At 45.5% G+C, this 13,611-nt stretch overlaps 1 protein-coding gene across 2 annotated transcripts in view; it reads right to left on the bottom strand.

Moving 5' to 3' along the window:
- The window catches only part of Abca1 (ATP-binding cassette, sub-family A (ABC1), member 1), a 127,764-nt gene that overhangs the window by 79,758 nt on the left and 34,395 nt on the right, over positions 1-13,611 (bottom strand). For both annotated transcript variants that reach the window (XM_005382783.2, XM_005382782.2), the window contains exons 4-5: positions 11,682-11,823; positions 10,309-10,427 (exon numbers count right to left, since the gene is read on the bottom strand). In XM_005382783.2, the coding sequence (XP_005382840.1) occupies positions 10,309-10,427; positions 11,682-11,823 (261 nt within the window). The remainder of the gene's footprint in view (positions 1-10,308; positions 10,428-11,681; positions 11,824-13,611) is intronic.

Genomic DNA, 13,611 nt, shown 5'->3' with positions numbered 1-13,611 from the left:
GGCCTGGACTTCCTAACCCAGAAGTTTCTATACTCTGGTTTCTCTTCAGATCGTATAAATCTTTCGCCTTTTACCAACCCAGAAGTTTCTTTCTCTACAGTGAAGGCCTTAGAGACAGGAAGACATGGCTGAACAGGCTCCGACTTTAGAATTTGGATAGTTTGGTTCAAATCTCAATTCCAGGACTTTCCCATGGACTTGGGAAAGTGACCTCTCAGGCTCTTGGAACCTTTTGTAAATGAAGGACCACCTCCCTGACATGTGAGTTAAGCAAACACTAATGATGTTCAGTATGTTAAGCACCCTGAACGCTGACTCACACACAATGCAGAAGAAAATACAAGCCCAAACTTAAATATGTTCAAAGTAAATGTTCATAAAATCTTTACGACAATTATGTGAAGAGTTCCCAGGAGAAAAATCAGGCACCCTGAACACTCTGAGGCAGAATCTTTGCTTCAGAACAATAGGAGTAGAGTACCTGAAGAACCACGTACTCCGTAAAGAATTTTACACATGTGAATGTACATTAGTTCAATAAACTGCTAAAAGGTTAGTTATACCCGAAACATAGTGCTGTGGTTCAGAGTAATGACAGTTTTCCTCAGTGCTCCCAGAAGGCATGAGCCTGTGAGGAGATGATGTATGAAGATACGGTGCCTGCCCTTGCCTGCAGAGAAGACAGGAGAGGTACGGGGGACAGGTGAGCAGAGCAATGAGCCTCCAGCTCTTTCTACCCCCAGAATCAGTCAGCACTAAGTCAGGGGTAGAAGGAGACATCACTTATCCCTCCCAAATTCACCTATGAAGCCAGTAACACAACTGCAATGATTTGAATGTTTAAAAAGTTCTATGTTGAAATGACATCCCCAATGTGATAATATTAAGAGGTGGGGCTTTCAAGAAGTGATTAAGCCATGAGAGCAGAGCCTTTTGGGGTAAGATTAGGGGCCTTATGAAAGGACTGGAGGGGTGGGTTTGTTTCCCTCTGTCTCTTGTACCACATGCGAACACTTTATTCATCCAGAGGATGCAGCAGCAAGGCGCCATCTTGGAAGCAGCAGGCAGCTTTTGCGGACTCTAAATCTGTGGCACGTTGATCTTGGACTTCCCAGCATTGGCAGCAATAAATTTCTACTGGGTAAAATTGCCTAGTCTTAGGCATTTTGTTTTGAAAGCCTAAATGGACTAAGACAACATCTATGTCTTACTAATAAGAGAGAAGAAGTTATTGGAGGGTCCTAGAATAAGGACTGAGGCCAGCTGATAAGAATTTGCATGGTGACGACAAGGTTCCAGTGGGGTCTGCGGCCCCGGAGGGAAAAGGTGACCAGTTGTATTGACCAGAGAGTCGCAGGTACAGTCAGGCTAGGGTCAGGTTAGCTAGGGAAGCCCAGGAGATGATGAAAAGCAATGCTGAGGAGGTAACACCAGTCCAAATGAGTTATGAACGTAATGATAAAAAGAGGTTATGAATGTAATGATAAAAATTATGAATGATAGACGTTATGAATGGAATGATAAAAAGAAACAAGAAGCCAACATGAGAGAAAGCGAGAAAACAGCTGAGAAGAGAACTCTGTGTGGAGAACCTGTTACAAGCAGCAAGGGAGAAAGATGGGAGAGAACCCCCAAAAGATGAAAGGAGAGAAAAGAGAAGAGGTAAAAAGTAAAAAGAAACAAAGAGTGGCAACAGGAAAGACTGCACCAAAACTCAAGGGGCAAAGAGAAGAAGAGCCAGAGAGAAGGAAGACAGTTTAGGGCATTCAGTTCTCGCTAGTCAGCTGGCTAAACACGGGACCAGAGGTTCCCACACATCATAGCACGGGACGAGGATCAGTCTATGGGACCCCGAAAGGCTGGGAACAAAGGGATGGAAAGAAGATGAACTTCCAAGTTAGGAACTGAGGTGGCATTCTTTCCAGGGCTGGTCTAGAACTGTTAAGTACACATAATGTAGGGGACAGAAAAAGGAGCTGAGAGGCTGAGGCAGGAGGATCGTTGTGAGTTCGAGACCAGCCTGGGCTACAAAGTGAGCTCAAGGCCAGCCTGAACTGCATAGTGAGACCCTGTCTCAAAAAGACAAAAAAAAAAAAAAAAGGAACTGAGATGTGGTTTGTACCCACTCCGCACAAGGAATGTAAACATTAAGTACTGCAAACATGTACGAACAACAATAACAAAATAAACGAAGGGAGTCAAGAGGTGGGTCGATGAGGTAGGCAGGGAAGGGAGGGAAGATGAAAAACGGAATTAAGCTGTGTTATATACATGTACCAAACTCCCACAAGCTATATAAATATTATAGGCTACACATATGTACTAATAAAATAAAATTTTAAAATATATATATACATAATGTATAAATACCTTAATTTTTCTAACCCCTAAGATTAATAAAACATATTAATGGTATGGTGGTTCTTTGTGGGCATGGAAAGGCAATTTTTATTAACATAACCTCAGGTACATTATGTGTATTATTTTTCTAGAATCTCTAGAACAAGCTTATGAGAAAGCTATTATTATTATTCCCACTTTTTTTTTTAAATGAAGAGAAAAACCTTGAGAAGTTAGTATCTTGCTCAAGATCACAGAACAAGCAAGTGACAAACAGGAACCCAAACATCTGAACTACAAAGCTCTGGCTCTTTCCACATTATTAGCAATTAAATGAATTGTTTTACTCTCTAGAATAAAAGTCTTTACTGAAAGCTGCTGTTGCCGCCCATGATTCCTAATGTTGGAAAAAGGAAAGAGGGCAGCATGGTATGATGAAAAGTCGCTGAGCGTGGAGTCAGACAGACCTGGACTCAGTGTATAGCTTTACTCCATGAGCTTGACTAACAGGCGTCACAACTTAGAACCTCATTTCCTCACTAGTCAAATAGGGGTAATGCTACCGACCTGCTAGTGCTATATTAAGCCTTGAATACAACAATCTACTGAACATGAAAAACGGCGTCTTTACCTGGCGTAACTTTGTTAGACAAAGAATCACGCTACAACTGCCCTTTTTTAGTGCCTCAATATGACAGTGGGATGGCCAGACACGGGAAACTTTCAGGGAAAAACAAACTAGCCATCATTTCGCCACCCAAAGGGTAAATAAATCTCACACTACCAAAGCTGGAGCCATGTAACATTGTTTTTGATGTTAACAAATCAAAAAAATTTTAAATAGTCTCATATTTGTGGGGTACATTCTGATCTGTAATTGAATGCAATTGTTTTCTATTCTTGTCTGTGTAAGGCTGACCTTTGGTTTGATATAATACAGGCCATATGTCAACACTGCAGTGAAGTGTTGCATCCCCGCCCCCCGCTTACAGCTCAGCTGGAGCCAGCCCTCTGCCCTGGACAGAAATCAACAGCCTGGGCTCTGACCCAGCCTGGATTTGACAGGTCTGAGAAAACTTTCTCATAGTAGGTGGAAAGATTTCAAAATACAAAACTCGAGGCCCCAAATCAAAACCCTTGAGCATCATAACCACAACATTAATTACATCGATCCAAAGATTTCAAAGGATTTCCATTTTGATGACATAATGTGGGTGCCTATATCACCCGATGGCCCAGTCAGGGCACACCCAGGGGTGCAGCAAGAACAGAAAACAAAGTCCAGAGCTGTAATCTCCGCTTAAGTGGCTGCCCTAGTGGGATGAGGGGCTTCAGGCAGGACAGAAGTGACTCTGAGTTACAAAATATTCTTTGTAGATGGTCTTGGGAAATATTCCACGCATGCCTAGCACCCATAAAGCCTGGAAACAAAGGCAGTCTGTCATTTCTCTCAGAAACCCTCTCCCTCCTCTCATTCCAGCTGTTCGTGCCCAGTGCCCTGTGACCTCTACCTCAGGGAAGTTTCTGGTTACCCAGGGCCGGCTTCTTACGCCTGTGACGGCGGAGTATAAAAGACTGGAGCTCTGGGTGCCTCATTTCTTTGAGTACCCGCATTCTGCCTTGAGTGCATCCTATATCTACCTCTGATAAATCCTTCTCATGTGTCTTATAAAGAAAAAAAAAAAAAAAGGGCTGGGGATTTAGCTCAGCGGCAAAAGCGCTTGCCTGGCAAGCGCAAGGTCGTGAGTTCGGTTCCCGGTACCGGAGAAAAGCCAAAAAAAGAAAAAAAGAAAAAAAAAAGAAAAAAAAAAAGGCCAGGCATGGTGGCACATGCCTGTAATCCCAACACTCAGGAAACCGACGTGGGAGGATTGCCACAAAGTTCGAGGCCAGCTCTGGCTACATACACAGTGAGCACAAGGCAGCCTGAACTACACAGCAAGACCCTGTCTCAAAAAAAAAAAAAAAAAGACCGGAGTTCTGATCTTATTGCTGCCCTCAGCCAGCTGTGCTTTGTTAGGTGAGTTACTCAGCTTCCCCAAACTCTGGCTGCTTCATGTGCACGGGAAAAGTAAAATCTCCCACATTCCATAATAGTTGTGAAAATACACCAAAATAACATAGAAGCCTGGCACTCACTATGCTAGGCGCTTTAACTCTGCGGCCTCAATTCCTTGCTCTACCGTCCCTGAAGGAGGTGCTACTGTTATTCCATTTTGAGGAACCTGAGGCACAGAGATGTTATGGGATTATCCAAGAGCACACAGCTAGCGAGCAGCAGAGCCAGGATTTGAATCCAGACAATCTGGCTGCCAAGTCTGTTCACTTAACACTGAACTGTACTACCCAGGAGATATTTACAAAGCGTTAATTATACACTTCCCCCTCAAATCCCTGCCGGAGCCAACTACCTTGTCATGCCTTGTCATGTCACTACAACTACCCTGCCCCTTGGAGCTCACATTTCGACTTTCAAAGATCAAATCAGAAGCAAAAGTCCACACCATGAATTCTCGGTATTATCAGTAAATTATCTGACAGTAAATATGACCAGGAAAGGATGACCCTTTTCCTAAGTCCTGCAGGACCAAGCTCTCGAAAATCTTGGGTCCATTAGGAAGGGCAGAGATACCAGATTTGTGCCACAAATACACAGACAATGGCAACCACCCCATAGACTCAACTCAAAATGTAGCTGAAGGGAGAGAGAAACTTCAGACCCATGTCAGGCTGGGGGATGCAGGCAGCACCCCCTGGAGCTCTCCATCAGTCCTTTCCCTTCCCAACCCTTATTCTCAATGACGTGGGCTATGCACACAGCCCACAGGGTACCTGATTCCCAGAAATGTGTCACTTGCCAGTCCTAGGAATAGCTTGGATGCTACCCCTCGGTTGTCCCATCTATCCTTCCTGGTCAAAGCCTGCAGGTCCACAAAATGATCTTCTGCAGTCCCAGAAAGTGTGCACTTGACTTCAGTAGTAAAAGGTGTCGGTGTAGCTGTACGTTGGGACACAGCCAGACACCTGGAGAGCTAGACTAGGGCCTGGGCTGAGTCCCAGGCACGTGGCGGGAGAGTGGCTATCTGGCATCCAGCCACACCACGAAGCTCACAGCCTCCTCCCTATCACCTGGGTCATGCCATAGCTGCAAAAGATGAAGATGTTCCTCAGGACCCACACAAGCCCAGAAATTGTCCCCAGACCAGCATAAGCAATGAGACTTGGGGAGCTTCCACCAGGGCTGCAACACTAGCTAAGAGGTTAGCTCGAGGGGGCAGCAGAGCTAATAACTTCCCAGAGGGGCTATAAGGATGGTCTGCTCCAGAAAGGCAAGGAACACAGCTCCACTTTTCAACTTCCGGCCAAGTAGGACACCCCTCTGCGCAGCTACCTACTATACAGAGGGTAACTGCTGAAGAAGGACCTACAACTGTAGGTGCAAACACTGGGACAAAGTGGATGCCTGAGCAAATATGTTCAGCATGGAGAAGGATAATGAGCCCATCAGTTATCACGAAGGAACATGTTTTCAGTAGCAGTGAAAGAAATAAGCAGTAAAAAAAAGTAAAAACACACAAAGAACAAAAGAGCACCTCCTTCTCCAGCACGGTCCTGACTCCGGGCAGCACCAACCCACTAAGGGGCCATCGTTTCGGCTACTCCGCTGCTCACCCCCTGAAAAGGCGCCACCCAAGCAAGATTCAGGAAAGCAGGCGACCTGGAGAGGTGAGTGAGGCTGAAGAACAGGGCAGGGCCAGGGTGGAGGCTGGGAAAGGGACAGCTCCTCTTCCTTCCCAGAGCCCGGCGCCCTGGCAGAAGCAGATACAGGTATGTGAGGCCTGGAACTGACACTGTGTAGTGCACCGCCTTCACAGAAAAGAATAATTCTACTTGTGCAGATTTTCTGAAAAATATCACTCTGTGAACTTATTCTAGGACCCCTCAAAGGGGATCCCTTGCAAGAGGGGCATGAAAGTGAATTTCTTTAGTTTCCCAGTAAATCCTCTTTATGTCTTTGGCTTCAGGGAAGCCCTTCCAATGAAGTTCTGGAAGATGAAACTTTGCAGAGGGAAGAAAGCCCTATCTTTAAGAAAGCCTTATCTTTAGAAATTCTGCCATTAATACAAGTGTGTCATTAACACAATTACATGTGTTGGAATTTTTTACTTCTCAAAGCTCTTTCATTTGACCCTTACGATACTGTGTGAAGGAGAAAGAGCAAGCATTTTAACATCTCACCTTCATCCCGGAAAGATGCACCGATTGCCCCCCATATGCCTGCTGCTGTGCTCATGCATGGGAGAGAGCCATGAATAAGACCTGGTCCTGCTTCTGAGGGGCTATAGTCAGGCGGACAGTCCATACCGTTAGTCCCGGATGTCTCCCATCCAAGTTTCCAAAATGAAGCATCTTCAGACTTTCTCACCACGTCTCAATTTTGAGGGGAGGAAACTTGAGGCGCAGAGAAGGTGAACAAACTGGCAAAGGTCAAACACCCATGAACAGTAGGAGAAGCAAAGCAGCTCTGACTCATTTTATGTCAACTATGTCCTAGATGTTCCCCATCAGACATCCCCAGAAATCATTTCATTAATACTCACAGCACAGCTAATTTCCATATTTCACATAAAGAGATGACCAAGAAGGAGCAAACTCGTCCAAAATACATTCATAACAAGGGCTAGAGGCTGAATTTGCTGCCCAAACAATTTTAACACAGGGCTCAAAACTCTCACTTACAAAATACTAGCATGTTCCAACCTTCAGTCATTTACAAATTACTCTCACATAGCTTACCATACTCACACAAAAAGATGCATTTTTTACATTAACTTCAGTTATGTTTTTCTATGTATATCACTTTAACCTATAATAACCATGATATTGCAATTTGATGTGGGTTAAAATTAAATGTCGTGATCCATGTGCTGCCTAAAATCATCTCAGATGTCACGTAAAACTCACTCAAAGCAGCAATCACCTTCGTCAGTCTGCATCTCACAGGCTCAGCATTGACCAACGTCACTCTTTCTATCGTTTCTGAGAACTTGTGCAGTATTTGCTTCTTTGAGTTGCCGTCATAATAAAATTTATGAGGAACGAATGCTTCTCACACTGACTCCTGAACATCAGTTTAGCCACCCCTCAGTCTGTGTGCTTGTACTCTGGTTTAGTAACAAGACAACAAAACGTCCAGAAAGTTCCAGTAATTCAAAAAATGAATAGAACATCTCTGTAGCTTCCACCTTTGCTCCTAATTAGGATAGTTTCACAGATATTTAGAATTTTTTCTGTGGCTGCTCTCTCAAAACTGGAGGGAGAGCTTTCCAGCTGGAAGATTATTAAAACAGTACAATAGTACACTGCATGGGGCAGTGAGGGTTTGGCTGTATTCAACTCCCAGAATAGCCCCTTCCATGACTGTGCAAACTCCAGGAATTTACTTCTCTTTTCAGGATCAGGTTATTCGTTAGAACCGAAGTTTCAAATTGTTGTGTACACCCCTAGGGTCCTAGCATCTAAAACCATTACTGGGAACTCTCACGTCCCAGGGACTAGTGTCCAGTGAGGTTAACAGTCTCTGGGAGATGGATCCAAGACTCAAGCCTTGGTCCCCCAAATATCAAAGACTTGGACAAGAACAAAAAGTTATTCATCAATTTCCCAGATGACAGGAAACAACAAGAAGCAGCAGATGTAAAGTACGACAAAACTAGAGCCCAGGGGCTGGGGATTTAGCTCAGCGGCAAAAGCGCCTGCCTGGCAAGCGCAAGGTCGTGAGTTTGGTTCCTGGTACCGGAGAAAAACCAAAAAAAAAAAAAAACTAGAGCCCAAAATGGATTTGGCAGGGTAAGATGGCGCAGGGAACCTAAGAAGGTAAATTAGGAAAGTGGTATTTTCTCTCCAATTCAAAAAACTAATGGCCCAATTAAGAAAAGGAGAACAAGTAACTCGCAATCCTGTGTATTTTTTAAAAATCTGTAATTGTGGTTGATTGCACATGGAATATGAGTCAACAGTGCCGTGAATGCCAAAGAGCCTAATGCAATCCCAGATTGCGTGAACGGAAAGATGGTGCTCAGAGAGAAGGAGGCAAAAGTCCCTTTCTTGTCTGCTCTAGAATACTTTTCTACAAACTTCAAGAATGACATAAACACCCTGAGATACAACCAGAGGAGAGACAGAAATCTGGGAGGAAAAGTACTCTGGAAGAGAAATGGAGGACATTTAGCCTAGGAAAAATCAAAGACTCCGGGAAGAAAAGGCAAACTCCAGGAAGAGAGGGCTGTCTTCAAACTTCCAAGGGTAATGGAATTAGGCTTAATCCCTGGGAAGTATAACATGGAGGTAAATACTGTAGCAACTAGAGCCATCAACATCCAAACTGAGCTACCATGAGAGGAGCGGAGTGTGTACAGTATAGAAGGTGAACAAAGCCAGAGCACTGGGCCAGACCAGCTCCCAGAGGCTTCACACCCTGAGAGAGACAGTACCAAAGGGCACCTATCCTCCTGGGAGTAGGAGACCAAATACACACAGGTCTCCGAGGAGGGATCAACACTGACATACCCCAGCCTCAGCATCTCTCCGAAATGTAAAGTGCTATTCAAAGCCAGCCAGATGTTACTGACTTCCTCTAGAAAGATGGAGCATTTCTGTACATCTCCTTCTAGAATTGAGGCCTGGATTTGTGTTGTAAGCCAAGCAAGGAAAGATGATAAGAGTTTAAGAACTCATTGCAAGGCCAAAAGGAGGACATAGTGGGTAAATTAACACTGATACGCCACAATAAAATCAGGCAAGATCTCCTCTCTGCAAAGCCATGAAGAGAGGAATGACCTCTTTCTTTTTCCTTAACTCATGTCCCAAGTCACTCAAAAACCGCCCAGCTGAGAACTCCTCACACCAACACAGGAGCCCAAGCACAGCCACACCTCTCTGCTGTCAAGCGTCAACTTCTGTGTACAAACCCCAACGTGGCTTTGCTTCCCTTTGTCATAAAGCCCCACATTGTCCACTGCCTTCTTTCCGGCCCAAGGAAAGTGCAGTTCTGTCTGCCCAGGAAAAAGCTCCACTCGAAGCCTGGTTTAAACTCTAGCACTTTATACGATTGTTTTGCCAAATGAATCACAAACTGGGAGACCTTTCAGCAAAGGCCAGCTCACTGCATTCTTTCCTCAAACTGAGTAAGAGTACTTCCCTGGAGCAACAGCAGCAAGTGGCCTGTGATGGGGCAGAGTGATTCAGTACCGACACCGCTGAGAGCCACCAGCACATGGTGATAACAAAAAGCAGACGAACTCACACAGGCTTCGTGATTGCTTCTAAATTCTCTAGGCTATGCACGCCATCCTTGCCTGCACCTGGTAGACTGCTCCCTCCGGCCTCTGTCCCTTGGCAGGCCAGTGTCCAGGAGGTTATGCTGTGACTTCTGCAGACAGTGCCTCAGTCAGCAAACAGCCTGCTCCTCAGACATGCCCCCAGTGTCATGCAATGAGCTGCCTGGGCACTTATCAGATCAGAGGCAAACATTTTACTTTTTAAAGATCAGAGCTCCAATGTCCATCAGACTAAGTCAAATGAGATTTTCAAAATAAATGCCGAACTTTCACTTCCCTACACATTACAACTTTAAGTGTTCTTATATACGTGCAAGTATCCCCTTTCTATAAATCTGTCAACAGTATGATCGACTCAAAATACACAGCTGAGAGCAGCCTGTAGCCTCACTCCAAGCCTCACGCCAAACCTGTGCCATTCCTGTCTCCCCAGAGAAGGCCAATCCACTTACCTCCTATGGTACTGGGATTTTCTAGGGTATTTTTTCCCAATGCCTCCTTCAGGGAAGCCCTACTGCCCAGCAACTACTGGGCATCCCTTAGGGAAGAGCTAAAGAAAACAAGCCCCCGGCCACCTGGGCAGGTCACTGTCCAATTCCAAATGCATACCCAAAGGGCTTTCACTTACTTGGGTGGGAATTCTCGATCTGCTTTAACGTCCTCAGAACTTTGTATATGTCCTTCATGCTGGTGTCTTTCTGGCTGTATAAAAGAAGCCTCCGAGCATCTGAGAACAGGCGAGACACACTGTAAAGAATGCAAGGAAAGGAGAAAAACTCTGGTGAGGTCAGCTGCCTCTCACTTTGAGAGCGTGCCTGCCAAGTCCACCTGCCCAGCGCCTGGTTTCCTGGCCCCCCACACGCTGTCCCTGGCCACTGCTTCTGCTCCACTTGTCCAGCCTCACTGAGAACCAATATTCCCCCATCCGTGCATCACCTTTGCCTCAAATGCCCTTCCTGTGAGTCTATACACTATACACTTGAATTGCCTTGCAAGCTCAGTCTAACACGCGCGCGCGCGCGCGCGCACACACACACACACACACACACACACACACACCCCTTCACGGCAGACTTATCTGCTGAGGCACAGTATACCAGTGCCTAGAACCCAGGATATTTTAGAAGCCAATGAAAACATTTTCATCTTTTAAAAACTCAGAACTCAAAATAAATCTCCTAAGCGTACATACATAGTAATGAATCTGCCATGGGATATTTTCCTCTTTACACCAACACAGTCATAAAATGCAATTCTTAATATTTTTGGATGGAAGAAAAGGCCCACGAAGGCACCAAAGCTTATAGCCCACGAACTTTACAGGACAGCCCTGCCTGCCTCGGCTGCACACCCTCAGAACCGTCCTGAAGCGGATCCTACTGGGCATGATCCTGTGCACTTGAAGACTCCTCAGGGTCTCGTTTGGCAGAACTTGAAAAAGCCCCTACTCAGGTTCAGCATCAAAGCTAAGAGGTAGCAATGCAAAAGCAAAGAAAGCAGTCTCCTGCTCTCAAGGAGCTCCCAACCAGGGAAAAAAACCTTGCAGACGGGGTTGACGCTGACGTCTGCCAGGGTAAGGGCAGCGACCTGAGAGAAGAGGACGGACACTCTCAAGCTGGGCCATAAGCTCCCTGAGGGCTGGACCTCTGCCAGTGCCTGCCTTTGTGCTACCCAGACCCCAGTTCTGAGAACGTGCCTCCCCAGTTTCTGATGTGTTGTAAATGCCTGCTGAACGAGTAGACTGATTATTAGGCAGACCTAGTGTCCTGTGTCTCCCCTTCTTATTAAACAGTTTTTGGAGGAGCAGCCTCCAACTAAATAGCTTTTGGTTGCATGCCTTGGTTACTCCCACAATGCATCAGTGTAATATCCCACAGCCTTAAATCCCGCAGCAATTCTCTCTTCCTTTACCCTACAGACTCTCCGTACAAACCTGTCCAAGAAGGCATGGGTAAGTATTAACTGACAAGTCTGTGAACAAAAACCTGATCTGGTACTTACATGGACTTGTTAAAGTTTCCAACAACCCCAGGAGCCTCACCAGGAGTCGGGTAACGGAAACAGGGATTGTTGGCATTACAGATGATCCCCTGAACCCAAGGAAGCGTTCCTGCAGAGGGCAAGGCTTTGTTTGGAAAGTGGCCTGTTGAGATAGAGAAGAAGAAAAACACAGGGAGAAACATTAATTGTCTGAAACAGCTGAGACTCCACCAACATAATGTTTTCTCCAAACTGATCTTCTCATTCTCCAGATCCCAGAGATTTGCTCCTCTGGACTAATCTGATTCTGAGTTGGAAACCCGGCATCAGATAGTGGTTCTTAACCTGCCTTCGCACCATCTGTACAGTGGGATCCATGACACTAATCTCAGAGAAGTGACAAATGGGGTAGATTGGGCCATATACAGAAAGTTCTGGAATCTGGCAAGCACTTGGCCACCATTAGTTGACTTTCTACCACCAGCCTCACCCATCAGCAACACAGAGGGACCTTGGGGGCATCCTACTCCAATGCCTTCACATTCTAAGAAGGAAACTACACCAGGTTAAGGTGGCCAATGAAGAACACTGAGGGGGCCAGTGAGAAGGACTAGAGGAGAATTTACACCTCCACAACCCCAATCCAAGTCCCTTCCTTATATCTGCACCCTCCTTCGTAATCCAGTTCTCCTCTAGTACTTTCCTTAGTTTTCCAACTGTTTTAGTTTTGTCATCTCTGCCAACTCAAAAGCTTCTCAAGGGCACCTCAGAAACCTGCTCAGTTGGGTTCAGATGTCATCTGTCAAGCTACATCTGTTTTGTCACTCATCAGAAAAATGAGGCCCCATCCACTAAGTCACTGTCTTCACCCTCACCCTCTTCTCCACTACAGGAAGTTTCACAAACAGGATGATGGGACATGTCCAGGCTAGCGCCAATACTTCAAAAGCACAAGTTGGTTTGTGGCAGTCGTCCATGAGTGCTGCTTATGAGATCAAGATAAATGTACCCCACGGCTCTTAACCCAAGGGCCTGTTCAGGTTTGGACAGAAAGGTCACAGTTCCAGCTTTGATCATTTTCTCAGGGTTACTTGTGACTGATAAAAGCTGACAACCACTAAGAGCCACAACGCTGGGCAGTGAAGAACTTATAGCTTCACACACTTTTGAGGTCAGATCAACTGGGATTCACACGAAGTCACTCATCTTGCTAAGCAGCAATTTTGGCCACATAACTGACCAGTCGCCTAACCCTTAGTTTTCACATCTGTAAAAGGGTGATAAAAACGCACCATGTGAATATTACATGAGCTCTTACCGGCGAAATACTTTTGTAGAGTGCCTAGCACAGGGAATGGGCCTGTTCGTGAGGATTTTTGTTTTGTTTTTGTTCTTTGAGACGGGGTCTTGCTACGTAGTTCAGGCTGGCCTTGAACTCACTGCAATCCTCCTACCTCAGCTGCCCGAGTGCTGGGATTACAGGCATGAGCTACCATACCCAGTTATTTTTGAGGGATTACCGTGATGAGCCTACACTAGTACTTCTTCTGCTGTCCAACCAGAACTGCTGTCCACTCCTTTCTCACAGCTACTACCTTCCTTCAGAGCAGGAACCTTGTTTCTTTCATCCTTCTCTCCTTATGCAAATGTGCTAAAAGAGACTCCCCAGAAGTTAACACCAAGCCATGCACTTCACACATCCATATTGAGACCATTCTATCTTTTTTTTCTACCTACATTTCAGCCAGAGAGACAATATCCAAAGGAAGGATGGGACGAGATCTGATCCCTGTAGTCACTCTGCAGGGACTCTGGTCTGTTGAACATTTACTCAGTTAATCTTTTTATCTCTCTGTTAATAGTTCAAGGAAAACCAAACAAGGGCCCTTGCCTAAGTCAGCTGCTCCTCATTCAGATGAGATTTATGTAACCCAACCAAATACTCCAAGGA

Source organism: Chinchilla lanigera, unplaced genomic scaffold, assembly GCF_000276665.1.
Source record: "Chinchilla lanigera isolate Chin_1 unplaced genomic scaffold, ChiLan1.0 scaffold00018, whole genome shotgun sequence".
Taxonomy (NCBI): Eukaryota; Metazoa; Chordata; class Mammalia; order Rodentia; family Chinchillidae; genus Chinchilla; species Chinchilla lanigera.
Note: the sequence above shows the minus strand (reverse complement) of the source record. Positions and strands in the feature narration are given on the sequence as shown.